The sequence below is a fragment of the Pelophylax lessonae genome (genome assembly GCF_965119305.1).
Source record: "Pelophylax lessonae genome assembly, chromosome: 10".
Lineage (NCBI taxonomy): Eukaryota > Metazoa > Chordata > Amphibia > Anura > Ranidae > Pelophylax > Pelophylax lessonae.
In genome coordinates, this window is record NC_138777.1 from 89,951,855 (window position 1) to 89,979,321 (window position 27,467).

The 27,467-nt window shown below is 42.6% G+C and overlaps 1 protein-coding gene across 1 annotated transcript in view; it reads left to right on the top strand.

Moving 5' to 3' along the window:
• Nucleotides 1-27,467, top strand: part of SYVN1 (synoviolin 1) — a 60,891-nt gene that overhangs the window by 12,700 nt on the left and 20,724 nt on the right. The window contains exons 2-6 of the mRNA XM_082270682.1: nucleotides 1,832-1,924; nucleotides 6,396-6,548; nucleotides 10,834-10,882; nucleotides 16,726-16,829; nucleotides 25,336-25,462. Coding sequence (XP_082126808.1) covers nucleotides 1,832-1,924; nucleotides 6,396-6,548; nucleotides 10,834-10,882; nucleotides 16,726-16,829; nucleotides 25,336-25,462 — 526 coding nt within the window. The remainder of the gene's footprint in view (nucleotides 1-1,831; nucleotides 1,925-6,395; nucleotides 6,549-10,833; nucleotides 10,883-16,725; nucleotides 16,830-25,335; nucleotides 25,463-27,467) is intronic.

Here is a 27,467-nt window from a genome sequence, read left to right on the forward strand (position 1 = left end):
CCCATCACAAAAGACCTCAACGTCCAAAAAAGTTATACTGGTGGCATCGGCATGCATCGTGAATTTTAGATTAAATTCATTGCGGTTCAGTCTCTCCATGCATCTATTGAGCAACTCTCTACGTCCATCCCAAATTACAAAAACATCATCAATATATCGCATCCATGTGCGGATGCAGTCAGTGTATATCGTGAGATCTTCATCTGCCAAAATTGTTTTCTCCCACTCCCCCAGGTACAAATTGGCGTAGGATGGGGCACAACATGTGCCCATCGCTACGCCTTGTACCTGGAGGAAGTGGGAGCCCTGAAACGAAAACACATTGTGTGTTAAGATGAATTCCAACATAGACAGCATGAACTCCCAATATGCGTCCAGGCCCATACTGGTGGCGATCGTGTGGCGTACAGCTGCGACCCCCCTGGAGTGGGGGATAGAGCTGTACAATGCCTCAACATCGATCGCCACCAGAAGACACCCAGGAGGAAGGGTGAGATCACTGATCTTTTGTAGAAAGTGTATAGTGTCACGTATGTGAGATGGAAGTTTGACAACAAAGGGTTTCAAAAACTTATCGAGGACTTTGCTTGCGCTGTCTGTGATAGACCCGCACCCAGAGATGATGGGTCTATTGTAATAAACAGATACACTTAGATGGCAGTGCCTTTTTTTTTTTTTTTCCCCATATGTTTTTCTAGTGTACAGTGGGAATCCAATATCCTGAAAAACAAGAGCTGCAGCCATCTTTTGGGCTTTGAGTGGACTTTGTTACACTCAGACCTTCCCAAATATAGACATCTAAGGTGTATGGGAGGTCTGCACTCTGCACCCACTCTCCATTTGCGCTATGGGGTTTTCCATTTCTTTTTATGGAGAGATCTGGGGTCTAGAAGTCCCCAGATCTCTCCTGTATGCTGCAAAGCCTGAGCTCAAAAATAAAAAGGCTTTCCAGCTAAAAAAGAAAGCAGTGTTTACATCTGCCTGGGCTGGAAGTGACATCATGACTTCGCTTGTAGCCTCCGAGGGTCATAGAGATGGCCTGGGACCATCTGGTCCGCAGTCAGCACTATGGTAAACAGCTGCCGCTGGCCGATTCGTTATCTGTCTCCCTGATCGCACAGGTGAGCCAGGAGAAGCACCGGAGGGCGGAGACGTCCCCTCCCGCCACCTGTAAATACAATCAATGCGACTGAACAGCCGTTATTGCTTTTACTTTTGCAGGGGATCGGCAGCTGCAGGCATCATTCAGATATCCCCACCTACACCTAAGAATGTCATATGATGTGCACCTAAGGTTAAGTGGTTAAAAAGCCCATCTCCACTTGGCACACCACTAAGAATATTCCTAAAAGGCTGCACACTGATGTTACCCCACATGAAAGTTTTTTTTCAGCTGGAATAGACCTGCAACAAATCCGCCACCGTTAGCCACCCCTTGCTGCAGCGCTTCACCCCGCTTCAACTTCATTGTAGAGTTAGGAGTTATTGGAGTAAAGGCTCATCAATATACTGCACTTATTTTAAAACCAACAATGATGTTATCCAATAAGTCATCAACCAAAAGGTATAATTGAAATCAAGGAGGCACACATGAGAACGCTCTCTTCTACCACTTGTAAGCCTAGTATGTGATTACCTGGGTGGTTTATAGTCAACCTTACCGATGCGGCTACAAAGCACCTATGTGTAAATCCAGAATGGAGCCACTGAACTGTGTATAAACAAACAATACCTGATTGATGGATAGATAGATAGATATAGATATATATACTTGATATGGCAAATGTTAAAAGCTAGTGTGCACCTAACAAAAAAATCTGTTTGATTTTAGGTTCTCTATATACAAGCATTTGTTCTGGTCTTCCTGTTAGGAAAGTTCATGGGGAAGGTTTTCTTTGGACAATTGAGAGCAGCTGAGATGGAGGTAAGCTGGGAAATTGGCCACTTTGTCTGCTATGTTCTGTATACTGAATAAGACCCAGGCTATGATAATTTCAAGCTAGATTTCTGTTGTTCGGTTATTAGTCAACATTTGAGTGTGGCAACATATTCTCTGTAACTGGTTTGTAGAATCTGCCAGTGCAATACTTAAAGTGTTTGTTATCCCAACACTTCACATTCCTGATATGTTCCTGCTGTACCATGTACTTGTATGAGAAAGTATCCTGTTCTCTTTGTAGTGCTTCCTTTATGTTAAATCCCTGGTGTTCCTGACAGTTCCTCTGCTTTCCAATGCAAAATTGACCACAATAAACAGGAGAACACACGATAGTCAGTTCTCTAGCTATACTGGGAACTCAGCCTGCTCTACTTCAATGATCAGACTTGTCCTGACATGCCCCTGCTGCACAGCCATTCACTGGGAAGTTTGGTGTTCTGCTGCTTCTCCTCCCCCCAGCTACTATGCAACTGAGAACAGAGGGAATGTGATCACTTATTTTTAAAAAAAAAAGTATTTATGATGTTTTTATATCTTAACAAAAATATTTTGCCTTTCACTTCTATTTTAAACTGAGAGCCGGTTCACACTGGGGCGACTTGTCAGATGAGCTGGTCGCCTGACAAGTCGCCGTGGGTCGCCTGCCATAGATTAGCACAGGACCCGTTCTAATAGGAGCGACACAAGTCGCTCCGACTTAGAAAAAGGGTCCTGTACTACTTTAGGGCGACCTGCATTGACTTCAATGATATCAATTCCGTGCATCCCCCCCCCCCCCCATTCCACACACTCAATGTGAATGGGGGAATCCCTCCCCTCTGACCTATTGTAGCCTGACAATGGGGAGACTTCCTCCCCCACCGTCAGAATGCACTGCCGGCTCTAGACAACAGAGCGGTTGTACAAAAGTCGATCGATAGATTGACTTCTGTTCAACCTCCCTGCCCATACATGGATCGAAAATTCAGCCAGTCCCTGCAGAACTGGACAAAATTCAAACCATGTTTGGCAGGCTTTATTAATATTAAAGATAATCAATGTTCAAACCATAATCCCCAAATAAAGTCTCGCACCTTCTCTTTTCCCCTCTGTACGACTCACTGCAGCCACCTTGAAAAGCCGGTATGTCTGGTAATGGGGGAACAAGTGACACCCCCCCCCCCCCCACCTTCCAGCTATGCAGTGCTTGGTGTCCGAGTAGTTAATTGCAAGACCTGATGATGGCTAAGATGTGTGTATAGTATAGGCAGGTACTGACTATAATTGTATGGTCTGTTCTTGCCTGGATTTTTTTGACCACTTCCCGACCACCCATCGCCTTTTTACTGCGGCAGGGTGGCTCTCCTGCGCAAACCGACGTAGACCTACGTTGGTCGTGCGTGGGAAGCTAGGGGGCGAGCGAGCAGCACCGCCCCCACTCGGCAACGGGAAGCAAATGCACGGGTCAGGCGGCTCCGATTGCCGCCTGACACCCGCGATCGCTCCCCGCTTAGAGGGAAGGACGGTCGGCTTTCGTAAACACAGCTGACCATTTTTCTCCCTGAAATGATCATAGAGCCCATGTAATCCTTCTATATATGATCACATGTCTCTATGGTCATTTCAGAAGCCACGCCCCCCCCTTGAGTTAAAATCACTCCCCTAGGCTCACATTTAACCCCTTGATCACCCACAGGGTTAACCCCTTCCCTACCAATGGCATTATTACAGTAACCGTGCATATTTTTGTGTCATGACGGGTCCGATCTGTCCGTCGCAGTCACGCAAAAAATCGCAGATCGCCACCATTACTAGTAAAAAAAAAAAATACCAATAAAAATGACCTAAATCTTTCCCGTAGTTAGTAGACGCAATAACTTTTGCGCTAACCAATCAAAAAACGCTTATTGCATTTTTTTGTTTGTTTGTTTGTTTTTTTTTTTTTTTTTTTTTTAACCAAAAATATGTAGCACAAAACAAATTGGCCTAAAATGTTAAAAATTGTTGGGAATATTATATTTTTTGTTTATTTTTGGGAATGTTATTGTGGGTGCAATGTCAGACTCCTTCTAACATGTACTCCAGCTTTGTGCCTTTACCTCCATAAAGGCTTTCAGTAAGAAAGCTGGAGGAAATGTCAATGGACTACGAGTGCGTTTATCACCATCCTTTGAGAACTTCAAGCTGTCTGCCAGAGTTGAAGATGGGACTTTGTAGTTTATTCATTCATAGATCCCTGTGAATGAATGACGTGGTCACTTTGTGAAAGAATGTCATTCTCTACAGATGGTCTTGTGATCTGGTCCTCCCTGTGGATTAAACTGCAAATAGGTCAAATACAGAAAACTAGGTGTTGCTGTTCTTCTCTAGAAAAGCCTCCTATTTCTCCCATGGGAAGGTATGCCATGGAAACCTCGTATGCATCAGTTTGGAATTGGCCTTCTAACAAGAGTGCATTTCCAGCTTTACGGTTAATCATAAAAAAAATCTTTGTGCAATGGCTTGATGTAAATGTGAAAGTGTATAGGTCAGAGGTGCTCAAAGTGTCAACCAATTCTTAAAATATCTGAATATGCCAATAATAATTAAATGCAAAGTGTGAGTGCAAACCGTGCTTGACTATGCGTAAAAATCAATGAGTGAATAAATAAAGCACAATACAGTAAAACCTTGGATTGCGAGCATAATTCGTTCCGGAAGCATGCTTGTAATCCAAAGCACTCTCATATCAAAGCAAATTTTCCCATAAGAAATAATGGAAACTCAGATGATTCGTTCCACAACCATTTATTCATAAGTCCTTCAGTTTATAGTCCATATAAAAAGATTATAGCATTGCGATAGGTTATATAACCATAAAATGTCCATCCACAAATAGCCGCTTCCACAAGGGGATAAGAAGCAAAATCCAGTAGGAGCTACAGAGTATCAAAGAGAAGAAAGGCGCCTCTAAGTGTAGCAATATGGTTCCATTTAATAAAGGTACAACATTTAGCAACTCACATGATTGATGAATAAAACAGGCACATCTAAGTATGCAGGCATCCGGGGTAAAGCTGTCCACATGGACTATCTTCTGCACCGCCGGCTGCCAGTCTGTAATCCTGACCGGGAAGACCACTGCAGTAAAGCGATCTGAAAGTGAGGGGCAGCATGGAAGGGATGACGTAGATGGCGGTGCAGAGGATGGTCTATGTGGACAGCTTTAGCCTGGATGCCTGCATACTTAGATGTGCCTGTTCCAATCATCAACCATGTGAGTTGCTAAATGTTGTACCTTCATTAAATGTAACCATATTTCTACACTTGGAGGCGCCTCTCTTCTCTTTTATACTCAGCTGTGACTTGAAGCTACTTGTATATCAAGACATCGCTTGTAAACCAAGTCAAAATTTATTTGAAAATTTTGCTTGTCTTGCAAAGCGCTCTCAAACCAAGTTACTCTCAAACCAAGGTTTTACTGTATATAAAACTACATATGGCAAATAAATAAATACAAGGTGCTGAGTGCAAATCATGCTTGATTATGCGTAAAAAATCAATAGTGAATAAATATACTGTATATAAACTATATATGGCAAATAGGAATGTCCTTCAATAAATAAATTGTCCCTTGATGAACTGTGCACTGTGTGAAAAGTGCTTCAGTGCTCCACTTCTTCCAAAGTGCTGGTGCTCTCCCTCAGTGTCCCCACTCGCTGGAACTCTGTGTATTAAGAGCCTTTATATAAAGGTACTTTTCCTCCAATATAGATGGTTCACTGCTGTCCATGTATCACACTGCAAGGCTGCTGGAAAGCTGTTGCTGGCTGTAATTCCCCTCATCTAAAACAGGAGACATTGCCCGCCATGGTGAAATACGTTAAATACTTTATGAAGACAAAATAGATATTGCACTTGCAAACAGATGTATGGTCCGGTGGTTGCTGCTCACGCAGCGTGCGTTCCACCGACCGGAAGTAACAATAGCCGGATATGATGTCACACGTTCTCTGCCTCGCTAGCGTTTCGCCCTCCTACTGTTCTCAATATATTGTAAGCATTGGTTGACACTTTGAGCAAAGCTGACCTATACACGTTCACATTTAAAGGCACATACACCTCACCAGTCAGCAGCAGCCACCGCTCATTTAATTTGGTTTATGAGAGATCCATAAGCGCTAGGACCTTTTTCTACTTGATGTAAATGTTAGCCTTTTACTTTTAGTATATTTGTTCTGTATTTTTGGAAGCTACGGTGGTTTGCCCACCAATTTGGCAGTCTGGTATCCTAGAAATTGCATATAATACATATTATGTACCATAGATCTATTAACATTCAGTTAATGCCATGCTTTCTATCCAGCAGAAAACCAGTTCACATATACTGTATGTTCTTTTATGTATCCACACTGACGTTCTCTGTGTAGTAACATATATCTTTGTTCTCCCTGTGTTTTTTTTTTGTGTTTTTGCTGTGGTGTTCTTCTGGTGCCAGCATCTTCTGGAGCGCTCCTGGTACGCTGTTACAGAAACATGTTTGGCTTTCACAGTGTTCCGGGATGATTTCAGCCCTCGCTTTGTAGCACTTTTCACTCTTCTGCTGTTCCTCAAATGTTTCCACTGGCTAGCTGAGGATCGTGTGGATTTTGTAAGTTATTTTTTATTATTACATACTAGTAACATGAAATGCATTTGGTGTCTGTGCTTACCTTTTTATACTCTCTTGTAAAATATGACACAAAGCGATAGGGTTATATGTTAAGTGAAATTTTCTTGACCATTGTTGGTGACCTACATAACATGATAAAGGTTGGGCGATGGTTTCCTTGGTTATGTTTTGCTGGCATGGAAAAAAGTATAAAGAAAATTTGCTGCTTTATAGGAAACCAGTTATGAGATTAATGTAGAGACCTCCATTGCTCACTCCTTTCTGAAAATACTACTTGACTAGCTGCCATGCATTAACTGTAATGCCAAATAATATATACTTCTAGCGTAATTAAAGGCACTTTACTCACCTCCTCTCTAATAGTCTGGGTCCCTCGCTGTCATGTTCTCCCTGGGTGCCAGTCTTCAGGCATCTCTATTGGCCAGTGTGGAAAGATGTAACTCCTAGGCATGTGCAGAAGTCAGTCATTCTAGCACACATGGACCGTGCCGATGATGTAAGCCGAGCTGTGGATGCACAGCTCCATTTACATGATGCAGAAGACTGCAAACAGGCAGGTAGGTGTATTTTATCACAGAAGAGACGATGCATGTCTCTTCTGCAGTAATAGCCTGCCTGCTCGTGGTCTGTTGTAAAATGGATTCAGTTCCACTTTAGTATAATGGACATTCATCTCTTAGCTGATCGATGATGTGATGGTAGTCAAAGGGTTGAAGTAAGTTTAGAGCTGCAATGGCAGTGGTGAGCGTGTGTTAATTGTAATCCATAAGCCTCTCTGTGACCCTCCCTAAGTCATTTTGATGCCAGGTACCATCCTCTCCTGCTGCCAACCTTGGTCCTGATTTGCTTTTGCATTCTGGATGGTGATTTCGGAGATTAGAGAGTTTATAGTTCACCATTCGCCTTGTTGTGTATGACCCAGAATGTCAGTGGATTGGGGAAGACAATTAATTACTGATTGCTTCTTTAACCTTCCTAGCGGTATTCCCGAGCGTGGCTCGGGGTTAAATTTCAGAGCCAAAAGGGTACCGCTAGGAAGAACGCTGGATCCTGAAAGCGGGGTTACTTACCTTGTCACCGGGATCCAGCGATGTATCTCGGCGGTGTCTAGCGGCGGATCTTCCTCCCGATCCTCTCCGTGCCCCAGCTTCCGTCTCCTGTGACGTGGCGGCAAATTCAAATGTAAAACACACCAAACACACTGATACAATGCAAAATAAAAAAAAAACACATTAGTTTGCCCCCCAGTGCCCTTTCCTGCAGTTTTACTGTACTTTTTATGTGTGTATGTGTATGTGTATATGTATGTATGTATGTATGTATATATGTGTGTGTGTGTATGTGTATGTGTATATATATATATATATATATATATATATATATATATATACACATACTTACTTTAACTTATTTATAGTTTTTTATTCTATTATTTATGATTTTGTGTTTCAAACTTTATCATACCCGAGATGTTAGAACGCACAGAAAAAAAAAATCCTATGTAAATACTTGGTTTGGGCTGCTCATTCTTAAGAATTACATGCAAAATAATGGTACCGCTTTCAGCACCTAAAATCCGAAAGAATCATACCGCCAGGGAGGTTAAAGGAAACCTGTTGTGAAAGAAACAAGGTGGATTCCTTTGTTTGCCATTCATTTTCAAAGTGCTAGTTGTCTGGTCATGATGCAGATTCCACTTACTTCAATATTTGGAGTCACTAAAAATGATGCATATTTAGGAATTTTGACTTTTCTCTGATTTTGTGTTCTGCATACCAGGGCAGTGGCAGAATTGGTAGCCTTTGTATATCTCTCTTAACAGATTTAAATGTATGTTTTGTAAAATTTAGGGTAGGAACAAGTCTTCCAAGAGTGATTGCAAGATTCCCTGGTACAGAATTGGCTATGAAGGGAGATATCAGCTATACAGTGGGTACGGAAAGTATTCAGACCCCCTTAAATTTTTCACTCTTTGTTATATTGCAGCCATTTGCTAAAATCATTTAGGTTCATTCTTCTTCCTCATGAATGTACACATAGCACCCCATACTGACAGAAAAACAGAATTGTTGACATTGTTGCAGATTTATTAAAAAAGAAAAACTGAAATATCACATGGTCCTAAGTATTCAGACCCTTTGCTGTGACACTCATATATTTAACTCAGGTGCTTTCCATTTCTTCTGGTCATCCTTGAGATGGTTCTACACCTTCATTTGAGTCCAGCTGTGTTTGATTATACTGATTGGACTTGATTAGGAAAGCCACACACCTGTCTATATAAGACCTTCCAGATCACAATGCATGTCAGAGCAAATGAGAATCATGAGGTCAAAGGAACTGCCTGAAGAGCTCAGAGACAGAATTGTGGCAAGGCACAGATCTGGCCAAGGTTACAAAAAGATTTCTGCTGCACTTAAGGTTCCTAAGAGCACAGTGGCCTCCATAATCCTCAAATGGAAGACGTTTGGGACGACCAGAACCCTTCCTAGAGCTGGCCGTCCGGCCAAACTGAGCTATCAGGGGAGAAGAGCCTTGGTGAGAGAGGTAAAGAAGAACCCAAAGATCACTGTGGCTGAGCTCCAGAGATGCAGTCAGGAGATGGGAGAAAGTTGTAGAAAGTCAACCATCACTGCAGCCCTCCACCAGTCGGGGCTTTATGGCAGAGTGGCCCGACGGAAGCCTCTCCTCAGTGTAAGACGCATGAAAGTTTGCTAAAAAACACCTGAAGGACTCCAAGATGGTGAGAAATAAGATTCTCTGGTCTGATGAGACCAAAATAGAACTTTTTGGCCTTAATTCTACGCGGTATGTGTGGAGAAAACCAGGCACTGCTCATCACCTGTCCAATACAGTCCCAACAGTGAAGCATGGTGGTGGCAGCATCATGCTGTGGGGGTGTTTTTCAGCTGCAGGGACAGGACGACTGGTTGCAATCGAGGGAAAGATGAATGCGGCCAAGTACAGGGATATCCTGGACAAAAACCTTCTCCAGAGTGCTCTGGACCTCAGACTGGGCCGAAGGTTTACCTTCCAACAAGACAATGACCCTAAGCACACAGCTAAAATAACGAAGGAGTGGCTTCACAACAACTCTGTGACTGTTCTTGAATGGCTCAGCATTGAGCATCTCTGGAGAGACCTAAAAATGGCTGTCCACCAACGTTTACCATCCAACCTGACAGAACTGGAGAGGATCTGCAAGGAGGAATGGCAGAGGATCCCCAAATCCAGGTGTGAAAGACTTGTTGCATCTTTCCCAAAAAGACTCCTGGCTGTATTAGATCAAAAAGGGGGCTTCTACTAAATACTGAGCAAAGGGTCTGAATACTTAGGACCATGTGGTATTTCAGTTTTTCTTTTTTAATAAATCTGCAACAATGTCAACAATTCTGTGTTTTTCTGTCAGTATGGGGTGCTATGTGTACATTCATGAGGAAGAAGAATGAACCTAAATTATTTTAGCAAATGGCTGCAATATAACAAAGAGTGAAAAATGTAAGGGGGTCTGAATACTTTCCGTACCCACTGTAGGTTTGGAAAGTTATGTGTTTTTCTCTGTGTACGAACAAAGTAATTCCAACTCCCACATTCCCATCATTCCCATAAGGCCCCTTTCACACTAGTGCGACTTGTCCCGCGATTTTGGACCGCAAAATCGCATGACAAGTCGTTTTCCATTATTTTCAATGAGCCCCATTCATATCAGTGCATTTTGAAGTCGCACTGACTTCAAAGTAGTTCCTGCACTACTTTGCCACGATTTTAATGCATTTTGAGGCATATAGCCTTGCCCATGCTTTCAAAATCGCGGCAAAGATCGCGCCGCGAAATCGCGGCAAAATTGCGTTGCAAAAGTGTGAAAGGGGCCTAAAAAGAACAATTTGTTTCTGCTGTTCAAAGTCCATCTCTTTTGTTTGTAGAAAATGACTATGTTAGGGTGGAAACATTTTAATAGCACAATAAAAAAAAAAAAAAAAATAAAAAATATTAAATACAGATCTGTTCATCCACTGGGCAGCTCAGGGGTCATATGCCTTGGATAAATTACATGTAATAAAATATATTTGAAATGTAACGCTGTTATGCATAAACCAATTTTCAAATAACCTGTTTTGTTTGGAATGGGGCGTGAGCAAGCCTCCATACAACAGTGGGGAGATTTGTAGTGTTCCGTGTCATGTAACACTTTGCCAGAGTGGGGACTGTTTGGGAGCTACAGGTTCTGTGATTGCTTTATGATTGCATTCTTTCTTCATTACAGATGGAACGCAGTCCAAACATTTCCTGGTTGTTTCATTTCCGTATTCTTGGTAGGTGATATTTTTATTTACATGTGAAAATATGCATTTTTGATGGCTCCATACATATTAATTCACAGTTGATGCTTTAGTACATGAGGACTCCAGTTTTAGCCTGGGTTCACACCTATGCAATGCGGGAAACAGCGCAATTCTACGGCAAGTTCCCGCATCACATCACCCCCGCAGGCAGTTCACACTGCCCTCTGCGAATTGCTGTGGGTGTCCAATACAAAGTTAATAACACCTCCAGATTGGTTCGCAGATCGCAGTTCAAACTGTGAATTCAGACAGGAATCAGATTGCATGCAATCCAATTTCAGTGTAGGGGGAAAATAGGTCCCTGCACCTTTTTTTTGTGCGAATTCAGCCATACGGCTGTATGGCTAAATTTGCATTTGCACAGACATCGCACGTGATCTGCACAGCAATGCGGTGCAAATCAGAGGCTTATGGTGGATGTTGTGCAACCGGTATCGGAGCTTGGGCACCCAAGGTATGCCCTAAAAAGCTTGAACTAAGTAATATCTAGGTATCTTGGAGATGCATCCTAGGAGGCAGTGGTTTCTGTGTAAAATGAAGCTGGCAAACCGGTTGGTATCTTTTGGTAATATGTTTTAACAACGTTTACCGTTTATATATGGACTAGTTCTTTAATGCCAGATCCATGTAGTATCTGCTACAATTTTTCTGCTATTTCTGTTATTTTATGGAGATATTTATCAATCTTTTGTGGGTTGGCAGCACTCATCGTTTGAATTGTGGTGCAGCAGAACAGTGCAAACTCAACATCTATTATATAGAAAAGGCCGCAAGACAATGATGTGGCACACCTCATGAATGTTTGATTCTTGTAAAGTTTTCAAAAATATTTGAATACAAAAGTTTTTTGAATCGTTCCTTAATACTTCCTCAGGTACAGAGCATCGTGGCAAATTGTTGTTATATAGATATATATGAAGACAAATTGGGTGTGCAGTGGGACGTTAAATATACCTCCAAATGATTATAAACACAGAAACTTTAAAAAAATATTACAGCTTTATTTGCATAGTTGAAACATATCACATAAGGTTGCACAATGTCTGATTAGACTCCAATTTAACCACAACAGGTAGTGGAAAGACATGAATATAAAATACTCAGAGATCATCTATTGTAGGTTGCGGGGTTTTGCTGAATGACCCGCTTCCTCCGGACCTTGGATCTCACACAGACAAAACAATCACTAAAATAATATCAGATAATACATGTCTGATTATTAATATTGCGACTGTGAATATCTTTCAAAACATCAATGAGACATGTCACATAAACACAATAATTCATGAAGCCCATATCCATCTAAGGAAGAGGAGAGAGAAAAAAAGGAAGGAAGAACTGCTATAATTGTGGTAAAGTACCAATAAATCTAAATACCTTAAATTTATATTGTACCCAATCTTCTAGAATTTGACCATAGAGCATACACCAACCATTGCCTAAAAGGGGTATATTAATCCTGACCACCTCACCAGCCATTGGGGAGACCCACCATGGAAGAACTATAAAAAAGACAGAACGTATATTGTATCTAACCAGAATCAAGCAAACCTAGGGAGAAGTGCTTACACAAAGTAAATCGGCCCTAGTCAAGAATATGCTATGGGTTCACAGGTAGGAGCTTACCTCAAAAAAATATGTAAAGGGGAAAACACACAATTCTAAGATCCGTGCTCACAAGAGTTGTACCAAAAAGCCAGAGGAACCAGTATTAATGGCTGAGGAAAAGATTCAAAATCCAAAGTGAGGCGTCAGCCCATAGTAGATGTTCCACCAGAGTAATGCCAAAAAAGAGACTCACGATAAAAACGTCAAGTATGCCTCATGGTGTGTAAAAATGGCGGCTCAGTATCAGCCTTCCTCCTACCTCAATATATATCTCCCTGGTAGCTGGTGTCTCCCAGAGGCTACCACATCTCCTGGGCGGCGACCAATAGAGGGACACAAGCCCAAGTAATGTGAGAGCGCTCCTTCCTCACTTCTAAATGGAGCCACAAGGAGGTCAAGTGAGGGCCACCTGTGGATGAAAAGCAGGGACCAAGGAATCAAGCCTTGGAGTCACCTTGGACAGAATCGCCAAAGGGTGGGCCTCCGAGAGTGACGCAAATACCGAGCCCACATGCTACCTGCCCACCAAATGGGGAGGCAACCCCGCCAAACAACAAGTGGCGCCAGGTGAAATGGCCGCTATACGACAAATTTGGAAATTATGCGACCACCCATGCGTTTTGAATCATGACCTCACTACTTCCTCAGGTACAGAGCATTGTGGCAAATTGTTGTATAGATGCATATTGCCATGTTTTGTGGCGAAATTGTCATTGTAGTGCCATAATAAACAGGTCAAATCACACAATATGATTGCCCTTTCTATGGTATCACCAAGGGCCTATTAAATGTTTTCACAAATGCATCACACAGCTTTCACCTAAGGTTTACAGCATTTTCTAATGAATTTCAATTGAGAAAATGTGTGAATTTTGTGTAAAAACATAAATAGAACACTGTGAAGCAGTTTTTTTTGTGCTTTTTTGTTTTTAGACTGAATAACAAAATAATTGCAAAAATTAAAATACTTTTTTGCAAGAAAATGTTGATGAAAGAAAGCCTTGTATGAACTTTAAAGCCCTTTGAACTGTTCAACCTTTTGCCACATTTCAGGCTTCAAACATAAAGATATAAAACTGTAATTTTTTGTGAAGAATCAACAACAAGTGGGACAAAATCATGAAGTGGAATGAAATTTATTGGATATTGCAAACTTTGTTAACAAATAAAAAACTGAAAAATTGGGCGTGCAGCCCCCTTACTTTCAGTGCAGCAAACTCTCTCCAGAAGTTCAGTGAGGATCTCTGAATAATCCAATGTTGACCTAAATGATAAATAGAATCCACCTGTGTGTAATCAAGTCTCCGTATAAATGCACCTGCACTGTGATAGTCTCAGAGGTCTGCTTTAAAGCGCAGAGAGCATCATGAAGAACAAGGAACACACCAGGCAGGTCCCAGATACTGTTATGGAGAAGTTTTAAAGCCGGATTTGGATACAAAAAGATTTCCCAAGCTTTAAACATCCCAAGGAGCACTGTGCAAGCGATAATATTGAAATGGAAGGAGTATCAGACCACTGCAAATCTACGAAGACCTGGCCGTCCCTCTAAACTTTCAGCTCATACAAGGAGAAGACTGATCAGAGATGCAGCCAAGAGGCCCATGATCACTCCGGATGAACTGCAGAGATCTACAGCTGAGGTGGGAGACTCTGTCCATAGGACAACAATCAGTCGTATACTGCACAAATCTGGCCTTTATGGAAGAGTGGCAAGAAGAAAGAAGTTTCCTAAAAATATCCATAAAAAGTGTCTTTTAAAGTTTGCCACAAGCCACCTGGGAGACGCACCAAACATGTGGAAGAAGGTGCTCTGGTCAGATGAAACCAAAATCGAACTTTTTGGCAACAATGCAAAACGTTATGTTTGGCGTAAAAGCAACACGGCTCGTCACCCTGAACACACCATCCCCACTGTCAAACATGGTGGTGGCAGCATCATGGTTTGGGCCTGCTTTTCTTCAGCAGGGACAGGGAAGATGGTTAAAATTGATGGGAAGATGGATGGAGCCAATTACAGGACCATTCTGGAAGAAAACCTGATGGAGTCTGCAAAAGACCTGAGACTGGGACGGAGATTTGTCTTCCAACAAGACAATGATCTAAAACATAAAGCAAAATCTACAATGGAATGGTTCACAAATAAACATATCCAGGTGTTAGAATGGCCAAGTTAAAGTCCAGACCTGAATCCAATCGAGAATCTGTGGAAAGAACTGAAAACTGCTGTTCACAAACGCTCTGCATCCAACCTCACTGAGCTCGAGCTGTTTTGCAAGGAGGAATGGGCAAAAATTTCAGTCTCTCGATGTGCAAAACTGATAGAGACATACCCCAAGCGACTTACAGCTGTAATCGCAGCAAAAGGTGGTGCTACAAAGTATTAACTTAAGGGGGCTGAATAATTTTGCAAGCCCAATTTTTTCAATTTTTTATTTGTTAAAGTTTGAAATATCCAATAAATTTCGTTCCACTTCATGATTGTGTCCCACTTGTTGATTCTTCACAAAAAATTACAGTTTTATATCTTTGTTTGAAGCCTGAAAGGTGGCAAAAGGTCAAAAAGTTAAAGGGGGCCGAATACTTTCGCACAGCACTGTATGTATTGCTTCAGTAACAATCATGTTCTTGCCAAATGAATAGGTCGGTAGCATTAATGTATAAAATTGCTCTGATCTTCAAGCGGTATATACGTAGATGGGGAAGCTGAAATTTAGTTAATAAAGGCCTAGTTTTTTCCCTCTCACCGTTGTCTCTATTCTCTATAATTCTGCTGTTTTATTGGTGTAGCACCCTCCTAGGTAGGTGCTAGGTAGGTAAAAACCTAGTGTCTCCATCTGCTCATCAGGGGAGCCTGATCAGTAGTTAGGCCTGTTTCATGTGTCCATGTGTGATTCATCTGGTCTGAGTGAGTGTCCCCACTGTATCCAATAGGGGAGTCTGTTGGACAGTGGAGGAAACCCAGCCAGTGACACACGGGCTTTTATGACTATCCTAGTGGGTTGGCACAACAGTAGTGCATTCTGGGATTTGTTATAAAAGCCACAGGCACACAAGTGACAGGGTGTCTTTGGGCGGGAAGCCAGGTCCCAGGAGGAGGGTGACTGACGGCTGTCTCTCCTCCTGTTGCTGAGTAAAGTGGTCACAGGCAGTCAGCCTAGTGAACCAGCAGTGTGGTGCTGAGCCAGGAGGTCCAGGAGACTGACAAGCGGAGTTGAGGCAGAAGCAACCTTGGGAAGAACAGTGTCCGTGATTACCGGGAAGCTTGCCAGGGGTCTGCCCAAGAAAGGGGACCGCTCTGGAAGAGTGTCAGTGGACGGGAGTTCAGCGCACACAGCAAGTTAGAAAGGGGGTGCCAAGTTAGACCCTGAAGAGTAACTCAAACAGGATCATACTTTTTATCTTCACTTCAGTGGCAAGGTGAAGTAGCGGCCTTGTCGCACACATTGCAGCTAGTGTCCTCAGAATTGTGCATAGTTCATAGTTGGAGTATCCCACTCATCCCTTCTCCCATCCCAGTTCCAAATAAAAACACAAAAACCAACATCCCCTAGACTGATTATTGTCTGAGCCAAGGACTTTGAATGCCGTTTTGCCTGCTATCGGTTGCTAATGGTAACCCAGGGGACCCACAAGGTGTATTTCTTAGCAGCCCTCTAGGGGGCAGTGCTACATTGGTATGTCTGATGAACAGTAATAGGCATAGACTGCCAGAGACTTTTCATTCCCTCCCTCCTTACCTGCAGAGAATAGATTTGAGCTGTCATAAAGCCATGGTAAATCAGCCCCTATAACCAGCTGTCACTGTCATGTTCCAGAACATTGATGGTACCTTTTTTCTGATGGATCTTTTTAAATGCTTTTGGCATACACCTCTGTGATAGAGCAGTTTAGTATCACTTCTTCTTTTGTTGGCCGTTATGTGTTTTGCATACAGCTGTATTTCCTATAAATAACTTTAAAGTCAAATCTGTTCCCAGGCTGCCAGTCTCCATTGTGGTGTCTACGCTCTGACTATTTTCCATAATATTCCTTGCATGAGTATTGCATCATGCATCAGCCACTGTATTCAATAGTGTGATTGTATTAACATGTCTTGTTTCTCTTCCCCTCTATGTATTTGTTTGAAATAAAATAATTGACATCACTTCTTTCTTTTTTTATTAACTGTACTTACTGTGCTTGTCACTCTTTTTCTCTTTCAGCACTGATGCTTTTGCTAGGTGTGATGGATGTTCTTTTTGTGTCTCATGCTTATCACAGTCTGGTCACCCGCGGGGCCTCTGTTCAGCTAGTCTTTGGCTTTGAGGTAAGTAAATACATCATACACAAAATAGGGTACCTGTAGGGTTGTTCTGATACATACACTATATTACCAAAAGTATTGGGACTTCTGCCTTCACACACTCATGAAATTTAATGACATCCCAGTCTTAGTCCGTAGGGTTCAATATTGAGTTGGCCCACCCTTTGTAGCTATAACAGCTTCAACTCTTCTGGGAAGGCTGTCCACCAGCTTTAGGAATGTGTCTATAGGAATGTTTGACCATTCTTCCAGAAGCGCATTTTGTAAGGCCAGGAACTGATGTGGATGAGAAGACCTGGTTTGCAGTCTCCACTCTAATTCATCCTAAAGGTGTTCTATCCGGTTGAGGTCAGGACTTTGTGCAAGCCAGTCAAGTTCGTCCACCCCAAGCTCGCTCATTCATGTCTTTATGGACCTTGCTTTGTGCACTGGTGCACAGTCATGTTGGTACAGGAAGGGGCCATCCCCAAACTGTTCCCACAAAGTTGGGAACATTAAATTGTCCTAACTGTCTTGGTATGCTGACACCTTAAGAGTTCTATTCACTGGAACTAAGAGGCCAAGCCCAATCACTGAAAAACAACCCCACGCCGTTCTCTTCCCCAAATGGTTTGGACTAGTGCACAAAGCAAGGTCCATAATGACATGGATGAGCGAGTTTGGGGTGGAGGAACTTGACTGGCCTGCACAAAGTCCTGACCTCAACCCGATAGAACACCTTTAGGATGAATTAGAGCAGAGACAGCAAGCCAGGCATTCTTTTCCACATCAGTGCCTGACCCCACAAATGCGCTTCCATAAACACACTCCTAAACCTTGTGGAAAGCCTCCCCAGAAGAATTAAAGCTGTTATAGCTGCAAAGGGTGGGCCAACTCAATATTGAACCCTACCGACTAAGACTGGGATGCCATTAAAGTTCATGTGCATGTAAAGGCAGGCGTCCCAATACTTTTGGTAATATAGTGTATATTGGATGTACCAATCTTTCAGCCATGCCTAGCATGGGCTATTTTAACCGGCTGCCGACCGCCGCACGACTATATACTGCGGCGGTCAGCCCCGGCCAGGCAGAGTGACGTATCGGTACGTCACTCGCCTGTCACTGACTTGCGAGCCTATCGCGGGCGGGCGCGCGCCCGCCGCGGCTCGTTCACAGACAAGTCAGTGCGTGTGACCGGCGGACTCGATGTCCGCCAGTCACTCTGCGATCGCTCCTGTGAAGGGAGAAAGACAGAGCGGCTTGTGTAAACAAGCTGCCTGTCAGTTCTCCCTGTGTAAAAGTGAAGATCTGTCCGTTCTACTATGTAGAACGGTTGATCTTTGCTTTTACACCAATAGGAATGTCCCTGCACAGTTAGAATCACGCCCCTAGGACACACTTAACCCCTCCCTGTCCAATAAAGTTAACCCCTTCCCTGCCAGTGTCATTTTTGCAGTAACAGTGCATATGTATAGCACTGATTACTGCAGTAATGTCACTGGTACCCCCAAAAGTGTCAAAAATGTCAGTCAAGGGTCCGATCTGTCCGCCGCAATGTCGCATTACCGAAAAAAAAATCGCAGATCGCCGCCATTACGCGTTAAAAAAAAACACCAAAAATGACAAAAATCTTTCCCTTTGTTAGTAAACGCGATAACTTTTGCGCAAACCAATCAAAATACGCTTTTTGCGATTTTTTTTTTTTTTTTTTTTTTTTTTTTTTTTTTTTTTTTTTTTTTTACCAAACATAGGTAGCATAAAACAAATTGGCCGAAAAATGTTAAAACATTTTGATTTTTACTTTTTTTTGGGGGGAATTTCATTTAAAAAAATGTGAAAAATATTGTTATTTTTGCAAAATTTACGCTCTTTTTTTTGTTTATAGCGCGTGATCAAAAAATCGCACAGGTGATCAAATACCACCAAAAGAAAGCTCTGTTTGTGGGAAAAAAAGGACGTCAAATTTGTTTAGGTACAGCGTCGCACGACCGCGCAATTGTCCGTTAAAGTCACGCAGTAAAAAATCGCAAAAAAAACCCTGGTCCTTTAGCAGCCAAATCCTCCGGGGCTTAAGTGGTTAAGTGGGGTCTTTTTTTTTTTTTTTTTTTTTTTTTTTTTTTTATTTATTTATTGCAAGTCTTTTGTATAGCGCCAACAATTTATGCAGAGCTTTACATTTTGTTTTTACATTCACACAAGTCCCTGTTCTCAAGGAGCTTACAGTCTAAGGTCCCTACCTCACATGCATACAGTATCTCACAAAAGTGAGTACACATATCACATGAGCTCACCCTCACCAGAGCTTCACAGGTTGCCTCTGGAGTCCTCTTCCATGACGACATCACAAAGTTGGTGGATGTTAGAGACCTTGCACTCCTCCACCTTACATTTGTGGATTCCCCACAGATGCTCAATAGGGTTTAGGTGTGTAGACCTGCTTGGCCAGTCCGTCACCTTTACCCTCAGCTTCTTTAGCAAGGCAGTGGTCCTCTTGGAGGTGTGTTTGGGGTCATTATCATGTTGGGACACTGCCCTGTGGCCCAATCTCCGAAGGGAGTGGATCCTGCTCTGCTTTAGTATGTCACAGAACATGTTGGCATTCATGGTTCCCTCAATAAACTGTAGCTCCCCCAGTGCCGGCAGCACTCATGCAGCCCCAGACCATGACACTCCCACCACCATGCTTGATTGTAGGCAAGACACACTTGTCTTTGTACTCCTCAATTGGTTGCTGCCACACACACTTGACACCATCTGAACTAAATAAGTTTATCTTGGTCTCATCAGACCACAGGAGATGTTTTCAGTAATCCATATCCTTAGTCTGCTTGTCTTCAGCTAACTATTTTGTGGGCTTTCTTGTGCATTATCTTTAGAAGAGACTTCCTTCTGGGACGACAGCCATGCGAACCAGTTTGATGAAGTGTGCAGTGTATGGTCTGAGCACTGACAGGCTGACCCCCCCCCACGCCTTCAACCTCTGCAGCAAGGCATTTATTTTCCAAAGACAGCCTCTGGATATGACGCTGAGCACGTGCACTCAACTTCTTTGGTCGACCAAGGGGAGGCCTGTTCTGAGTAGAATTTTTCCTGTTAAACTGCTGTATGGTCTTGGCCACCGTGCTGCAGTTCAGTTTAAGGGACTTTGCATTCTTTAGAGAGCTGTCAACGGATGATCATCCTCTGACATCCGTTTTTTTGTCAGTTCAGTTCAGTTTTTTTGAACGGAGGAGAACCCTATTTTTTCTTCCTTTCAAAAAACGGAACGGAAGCAAAAACAGATGTCAGTGGTGTCATCCGCAGACATCCGTATTTACATAGACATGCATTATGTCAGTTTTTCACCCGCATACGGACCGGATGACACAAGTGTCATCCGTGTCCGTTACAAAAAAAAAAAAGGACCTGATCGGGCAAAAAAAAAAGGAACGCCCGTGTGAAAGAGCCCTTAAAGAGTCTCCACAATGGGAGCACATGCATTCTGATGAGATAGATGGAGGACAGGTGACTGGAGGGAGCCCACCCCTTCTTAAAGGCGCAGGGTCACACTGAACACCCAGCACATAGCACAATGGCAGCAAAGGTGTCAGTGCGTTGCCTGACCAATATAAACGTTATACGATATTGCAAAAAGTGGTCACCTCCCCCACCTATAACTGGTCTAGTTACCCTACCAACCTATCTTTGAAAACCAGAGTACCTGAAGGAAACCCATGGAAGCACCGTGAGAATATGTAAACTCCATGCAGGTAGTGTCTAGCGCTGCAAGGCAAAAGTTCTTACCAATTGAACGATAAAGTTAGCCATACAGTGCAATATTATTATTATTATACAGGATTTATGTAGCGCTAACAGTTTACGCAGCGCTTCACAACATAAGGACAGACAGTGCAAGCACCGATTTTCAGTACTGACGCTGTATCTGCTAAAATGTGAGCTTTGCGTGACCAACTGGTTCAAGAAAAGTCAATTTAAAAATTAACTAAGCCAGGTAGAAAATGATCAACTGAACAGTGTCAACATCTTACAATCCAATCACTGTGTGGTTATCCCGGCATTAAAAGCTATACATTTTAATACAAAAACACAGAAAAAAACGAGAATAGAGGAAAAAATGGAGGATGCATATTTTTTTTTTTTTTTTGTAACTCCAGTCAAATTTGGCTTTTCATTATATAGTGTTAAAAGTTAAGTGCCATTTCACACTACTCCGATTTGTCAGGCGACTTGGTCGCCTGACAAGTCGTGCTCCATTCTGTGCTATGGGAACCGTTCTAATAGGAGCGACTCAAGTCGCTCCGACTTAAAAAAAGGCTCCTGCACTACTTTTGTTCGAAGTCGGAGCGACTTGCATTGACTGACTTCCATTATGTGAAGTCCGTGCAAGTCGCACCGACGTCGCGGTGCACGGCGACTTGTTCATGTCGCCCCGAAGTCCTGTCGCTATAGTGTGAACCGACTCTTAAGTAGTGTTAAACGTAAATGGCAACTGCTAAATTTAGTCTAACAAAGAGCTCCTAACTTAAGATACACTGCTCCGAAAACATTAAAGGAACTCCTTTTTAATCAGAGTATAGCATCAAGTCATTTAGGCTCCTGAGATATTGATCTGGTCAGTTAAGTAGCAGAGGGGTTTCTTAATCAGTTTCTTCTGCTTTGGTTTTAATAAAATTAACAGGTGCACTAGATAAGCAACAATGAGACAACAGGAATGGTTTTACAGGTGGAGGCCACAGTTCTATTTTTATTTTTTGTTTCCTCTAATTCTCTTTCCTGACTGTTTTCACTTGTTTTGCATTTGGCTAGAGTCAGTATCACTACTGGTAGCATGAGGCAATACCTGGACCCTATAGAGGTTGCACAGGCAGTCCAAATCCCTCCAGAATGGCACATCAATACGTGCCATTGCCAGACGGTATGCTGCGTCTCTCAGCACAGTCTCAAGAACATGGAGTTTATTCCAGGAGACAGGCAGTTACTCGAGGAGAGCTGGACAGGGCCGTAGAATGTCCTTAACCCATCAGCAGGCCTTGTACCTGCTCCTATGTGCAAGGAGGAACAGGGTGAGCACTGCCACAGCCCCACAAAATGACCTCCAGCAGGCCACTGGTGTGAATGTCTGTGACCAAACTACTAGGGCCCGATGTCCTCTAGTGGGCTCTGTGCTCACTGCCCTGCACCATGGAGCTTGATTGGCATTTGCCACCATTAAACACCAGAAATTGCCAGTCTGCCACTGGCGCCCTGTTCTTTTCACAGATGAGAGCAGGTTCACCCTGAGCACGTGACAGACCTGAAAGGATCTGGAGAAGCCATGGAGAATGTTATGCTGCCTGTAATATCATTCAGCATGACCGGTTTGGTGGTGGGTCAGTGATGGTTTAAGGAGGCATATCCATGGAGGAATGCACAGACCTCTACAGGCTAGACAATGGCACCCTGACTGCCATTGGGTATCGAGATGAAATCCTTGGGCACATTGTCAGACCCTACGCTGGTGCATTGAATCCTGGGTTCCTCCTGGTGCACGACAATGCCCTGCCTCATGTGCCAAGAGTATGCAGCCAGTTTTTGGAGGATGAAGGAATTGATATTAAATAAGCCCCCATGCTCGCCTGCCCTAAATCCAGTAGAAAACCTCTGGGACATTATGTTTCAGTCCATCTGACGCCGCCAGGTATTACCTCAGTCTTTTCAGGAGCTCAGTAATGCCCTGGTCCAGGTCTCGGAGGAAATACTCCAGTACACCATCCGTCATCTCATTAGGAGCATTCACCAATGTTTTCAGGCATGCATACAAGCATGTGGGGGCCATACAAACTACTGAGTACCATTTTTGAGTTGCTGCAATGAAATTTCAGCAAAATGAACTTGCCTGCTGCATCATTTTTTTTCACTTTGATTTTCTGGGTGTTCTTTGAATTTACATAGTTACATAGTTAGTGAGGTTGAAAAAAGACATCAGTCCATCCAGTTCAACCTATGATGTGTGTGTTTGTGTCTACTGTTAACCGTACATTGTATACCCCTGTATGTTGTGGTCTTTAAGGTGCCCATCTAATAGTTTTTTGAAACGATCAATGCTCCCTGCTGATACGACTGCTTGTGGAAGAGAATTCCACATCCTTACTGCTCTTACAGTGAAGAACCCCCTGCATATTTTAAGGTTAAACCGCCTTTCCTCTAGTTTTAGTGAGTGGCCACGCGTCTTATTGTATTTCCTTTCTCTGAATAGGTTTTTCCCATATGCTAGGGTTTCCAGTACAATATTTGTACATTGATATCATATCCCCCCTCAATCGTCTCTTCTCCAGAGAGAATAAATTCAGTGCTTGTAGTCTTTCCTCATAGCTGATGTCCTCCATTCCCCTAATTATTTTTGTTGCCCTTCTCTGGACTTTCTCCAGTTCCAGCACATCCTTCCTGAGGACCGGTGCCCAGAACTGGACAGCATACTCCAGATGTGGCAGGACCAGAGTTTTGTAGAGTGGGAGAATAATCTCTATTTCTGGAGTGAATCCCCTTTTTTATACAACCCAGTATTCTGTTGGCTTTGCTTGCAGCGGCTTGGTATTGCATGCCACTGCCAAGCCTGTTGTCCACTAGGACCCCCAGGTCCTTTTCCATCCTAGACTCACCCACTGCCCCCCCCCCCCCCCCCCAGTGAGTAGCTTGCTTTCTGGTTTCTGGCACCTAGGGGCATTACTTTACATTTTTCAACATTAAACCTCATCTGCCATGTAGTTGCCCACCCCGTTATTTTGTTCAGGTCCGCTTGTAAGGTTTCCACATCCTGCCCAGAAGATATTTGCATGCTTAGTTTAGTATCATCCGCAAATACCAAGATTTTGCTCGATATCCCCTCCTCTAGATCATTTATGAATAAATTAAACAGGATTGGCCCCAGGACAGAACCCTGGGGGACCCCGCTTTCCACACCCGCCCAATCAGAGTACTCCCCATTAATCACCACCCTTTGCGCTCTCCCCTGGAGCCAGTTCTCTATCCAGGTACTCACCTTATGGTCCATACCTACCTTCCTTAGTTTGAACAGTAAGCGTTTGTGGGGAACAGCCCTCCGTAGGCTGATCATTTTAATATCCATCAAACGATTTGGCGTGTGTGTGTGTGTGTGTGTGTGTGTGTGTGTGTGTGTGTATGTATGTATGTATGTATGTACATATGTATGTATATGGCAATGAATAAATGGAAGGCATCTATGCCTGCAGGTAGCTCATACATCCTTAATGGTGCAGGACACACCAGTAGCCCAACAAAGATCAATGATACCTGAAGACCTCCAGTATGTATATGCATGAAATCCAGTAAGCAAAACCACAAAAATGACAACCGCCCTGTTCAATTTGTTTCTAGCATTTTAAAGGAAGGTGAACATGGACAGGGCAGCTCACAGAAGAGAACAATACAAAATGTTTTCCTTGAACTCTTACCAGCTATCCAGCAAAATAAAAAAAAAAAAGTCTACACTGCCTAAACAATTTGTTTTGAGGTTTTTGTTGCATACTTTTGTAAAAATATGGGGCCACACTGTCTCACCAAGGCCTCTGGTAGACTAGAGGTAGGAAATGCACTTCAGAGTTGAGGCAATATGTGTATAGCAAAAAATACATTTCCAACAGGTATGCCAATTGCCTTAAACTGGAACTCTAGCTTGTTACTTTGGACAAAATGGTCATCTGGCTTCCCACTAGTTTTCTATGTTCATAAGTAGGAAGCTCTTAATGCTAAACATGCCTACTTATTTAAATTACACAATCTGAAAAATTGTTTGACTAATGCCTCGTACACACGCATCGATTATTGGAAGGGAATTTTCGGCCAACGCCCGATCGGCCGATTTTCGGCTTGTTAGTATGATGCTTTCGACAACCGACTCCGACTTTTCGGCCGAAAAAAATTTGGTGTGCAGGCTATAAAATTTTTGTTGGCCGTCAACATAACGGCCGATTTTCCGTCAGTCAGTACAGATTTCGGCAGACAAAAATCTGATGAGCAAGACTGGGCATGCTCAGAGAAGAAAAAACACACGGAAAGTAAACCAGCACATGACATTACTTCTGAAGTTGATTTTTGTTGGCCAAGAAAATTAGTGTGCAGTCTAGAGCACATTTCAACCAACACAACAACACTGGACAAAATACGGCCGATCGGTCGGCCAATAATCGATGCGTGTGTACGAGGCATTAGGCTCGTATGTAACCTTTTTCTGCAGATACAGTTTCCTAGGAATTTGATTGCCCTGAGAATATATATCTTGCATTTGTTTTAAAAATGCTGTATGTAAATTGATTATGCACAAATTCTGTTTACTGCTATAAAGGAAAAAAGGCAGAGTGATTAACCTTATTGTACATATACTGTATATTATAGCACAGCGTACAAAAGGCTTACCGTGATCATGTGCAGAGTCTGATATACAGTATATACATACAGAGTAGGTCTTTAACTGATATTGTCCTAAATGGTGAATAATTGTCATACTCTTTTACCTCTTCTTTATTCACCAGTATGCCATACTTCTGACCATGATCCTCACCGTGTTCATAAAATATGTCCTTCACTCCGTGGACTTGCAGAGTGAGAACCCATGGGATAACAAGGCTGTCTACATGTTGTACACAGAACTTCTGACTGGTACGTTGCGCCATTCTGGTGTTCCAATGGGTAAAGTTGATTCTGCTTTAGTATGGAGTTATATAGTAAGAATTATTTGAAAGGTTGTTTCCATTTCACCAGAATAGTTATGTTGAACCATGCAGTAACCACACTGAACTACAAATGTCTGTTAAGGGTCATGCTACCAGAAAGGGCTTTGTCTCGGTGACAATATTGGTCAAATATCGGCACGTTAATTCCTAGGTTAGCACGCTGGGTGTGGCTGTTCTGAGGAGCCTTACTTTCCTTGTTGGGCTTCTTCTTCTTTTTTTTTTTTTTTGCAGTCAGGGTGATTTTACCAGGAGGCGAGGCAACACCAATACGGGAATGGATTAGGGAATTTTAGCAGGGAGCAGAGCCGGATTAACCCCAAGGCAAGATGGACAGCTTTTTAGGGCCCAGGGGATGTCCAGGGGGACCCTGGTACAGCCTTCATGCTTCTGTAATAAACCATGGGCATAGTGCTCAGAGCCAGGTAATCCACCAGGTGACTTTGGATTAGATTTTTTTTTTTTCAGCCAGCAGGTTGAACGAAAGAAAATGATTCTTCAACCCCCCCCCCCCCATTCACACTCTCTATGTGAATAGAAGAATCCCGCCGGATGAGCCTTTTTATTCTGACAGTATGGAGATGGCTATAGTTGGCTGCGCTGAGAGAACATTTTTCAACAGGCTTCCATACATGAACCAAATTCAATTCCTGCTGAACCAGCTGAATTTAGATCCATGCATGGCAGGCTTTAGGCAGGTGTCCTTGATCCCATAGATATTTAGGGGTCCCAGCTACAACTTTTTTGTTCCTTCAGTAAACCAGAGGCATAGTGCAATTGGTCCAAGCCCTTAATCTGCCTTTCACTTCACAAGGTAGGATGCACTTGCAGGCAGTTGTTGTTACATAGGGTTTCTCCATGCCTTTTGCAAACCTTAGCAATTTTAGTTAAAGGAAGGGAGGACCAAAGCTGTTTCCTTACTTTTAGTTACGTTTGACTGAAAAGAATCTTCGAAAAGCAAACTTCCCAGTGTGTTGCCAACAGAGGTTATAACATAAATATATTGCAGCGCTGTAAGTGCATAAAAAATTTTTAAATATGAAATAGTGTGGAAATATCTATCCAAGATTTTAAAATACACAAAAGCGATAGTGTTCTTTGTAACAAATCCAAGTAAAAAAAAAAGATCAAAGTAAAAAAAATTCCCAAGTGCAAAAATATTCTTGGGTGTCAGATGTGATGTCTTGCTTTCACCATATATCTGAAAAGCAAATCACCAGAATGAGTTGCTGTCTAGATTAGAGGACAGCAATAACGCCTTCAGCTACTGGTGTGTTTCCTCTCTGGTTATCACTGTTTAAGGGTCAGATCATATAATGGATCTCCCAATCGTTAAGATGAGGCCATCAGGGAACTCTCAAACAGCAGGCGGGGTAAATCATCAAATGCAAGAAAAAAATACTCATAGTGTAGTATTTATTGTACCAAAGATAATAAAACAACAAATTTAATCAAAATTAAAAAATCCTTAACTCACTTTCTTTCGTTCATCTTGTAAAACTAGATCTTTAAAGACATTAATATGATGGTTCCCATTGCTAGGTGGATTGACTAGAGAAGCATTTCTCAAAGTGGTATGTTGAAATGTGGGGTACTGATTATTTCTCATGATAGGATTCTGAATGAAATGTTTAATACTGATCTGTCTAGTATACAGTAAAACCTTGGTTTGAGAGTAACTTGGTTTGAGAGCGCTTGCAAGACAAGCAAATTTTTTAAATAAATTTTGACTTGATATACAAGCGATGTCTTAATATACAAGTAGCGTCATGTATAAAAAAAGAAAAGAGGAGCCTCTAAAGTGTAGCAATATGGTTACATTTAATGAAGGTTCAATATTTAGCAACTCACATGGTTGATTAAAACGGGCACATCTAAGTATGCAGGCATCTGGGGTAAAGCTGTCCACATAGACCATCCTCTGCACAGCCATC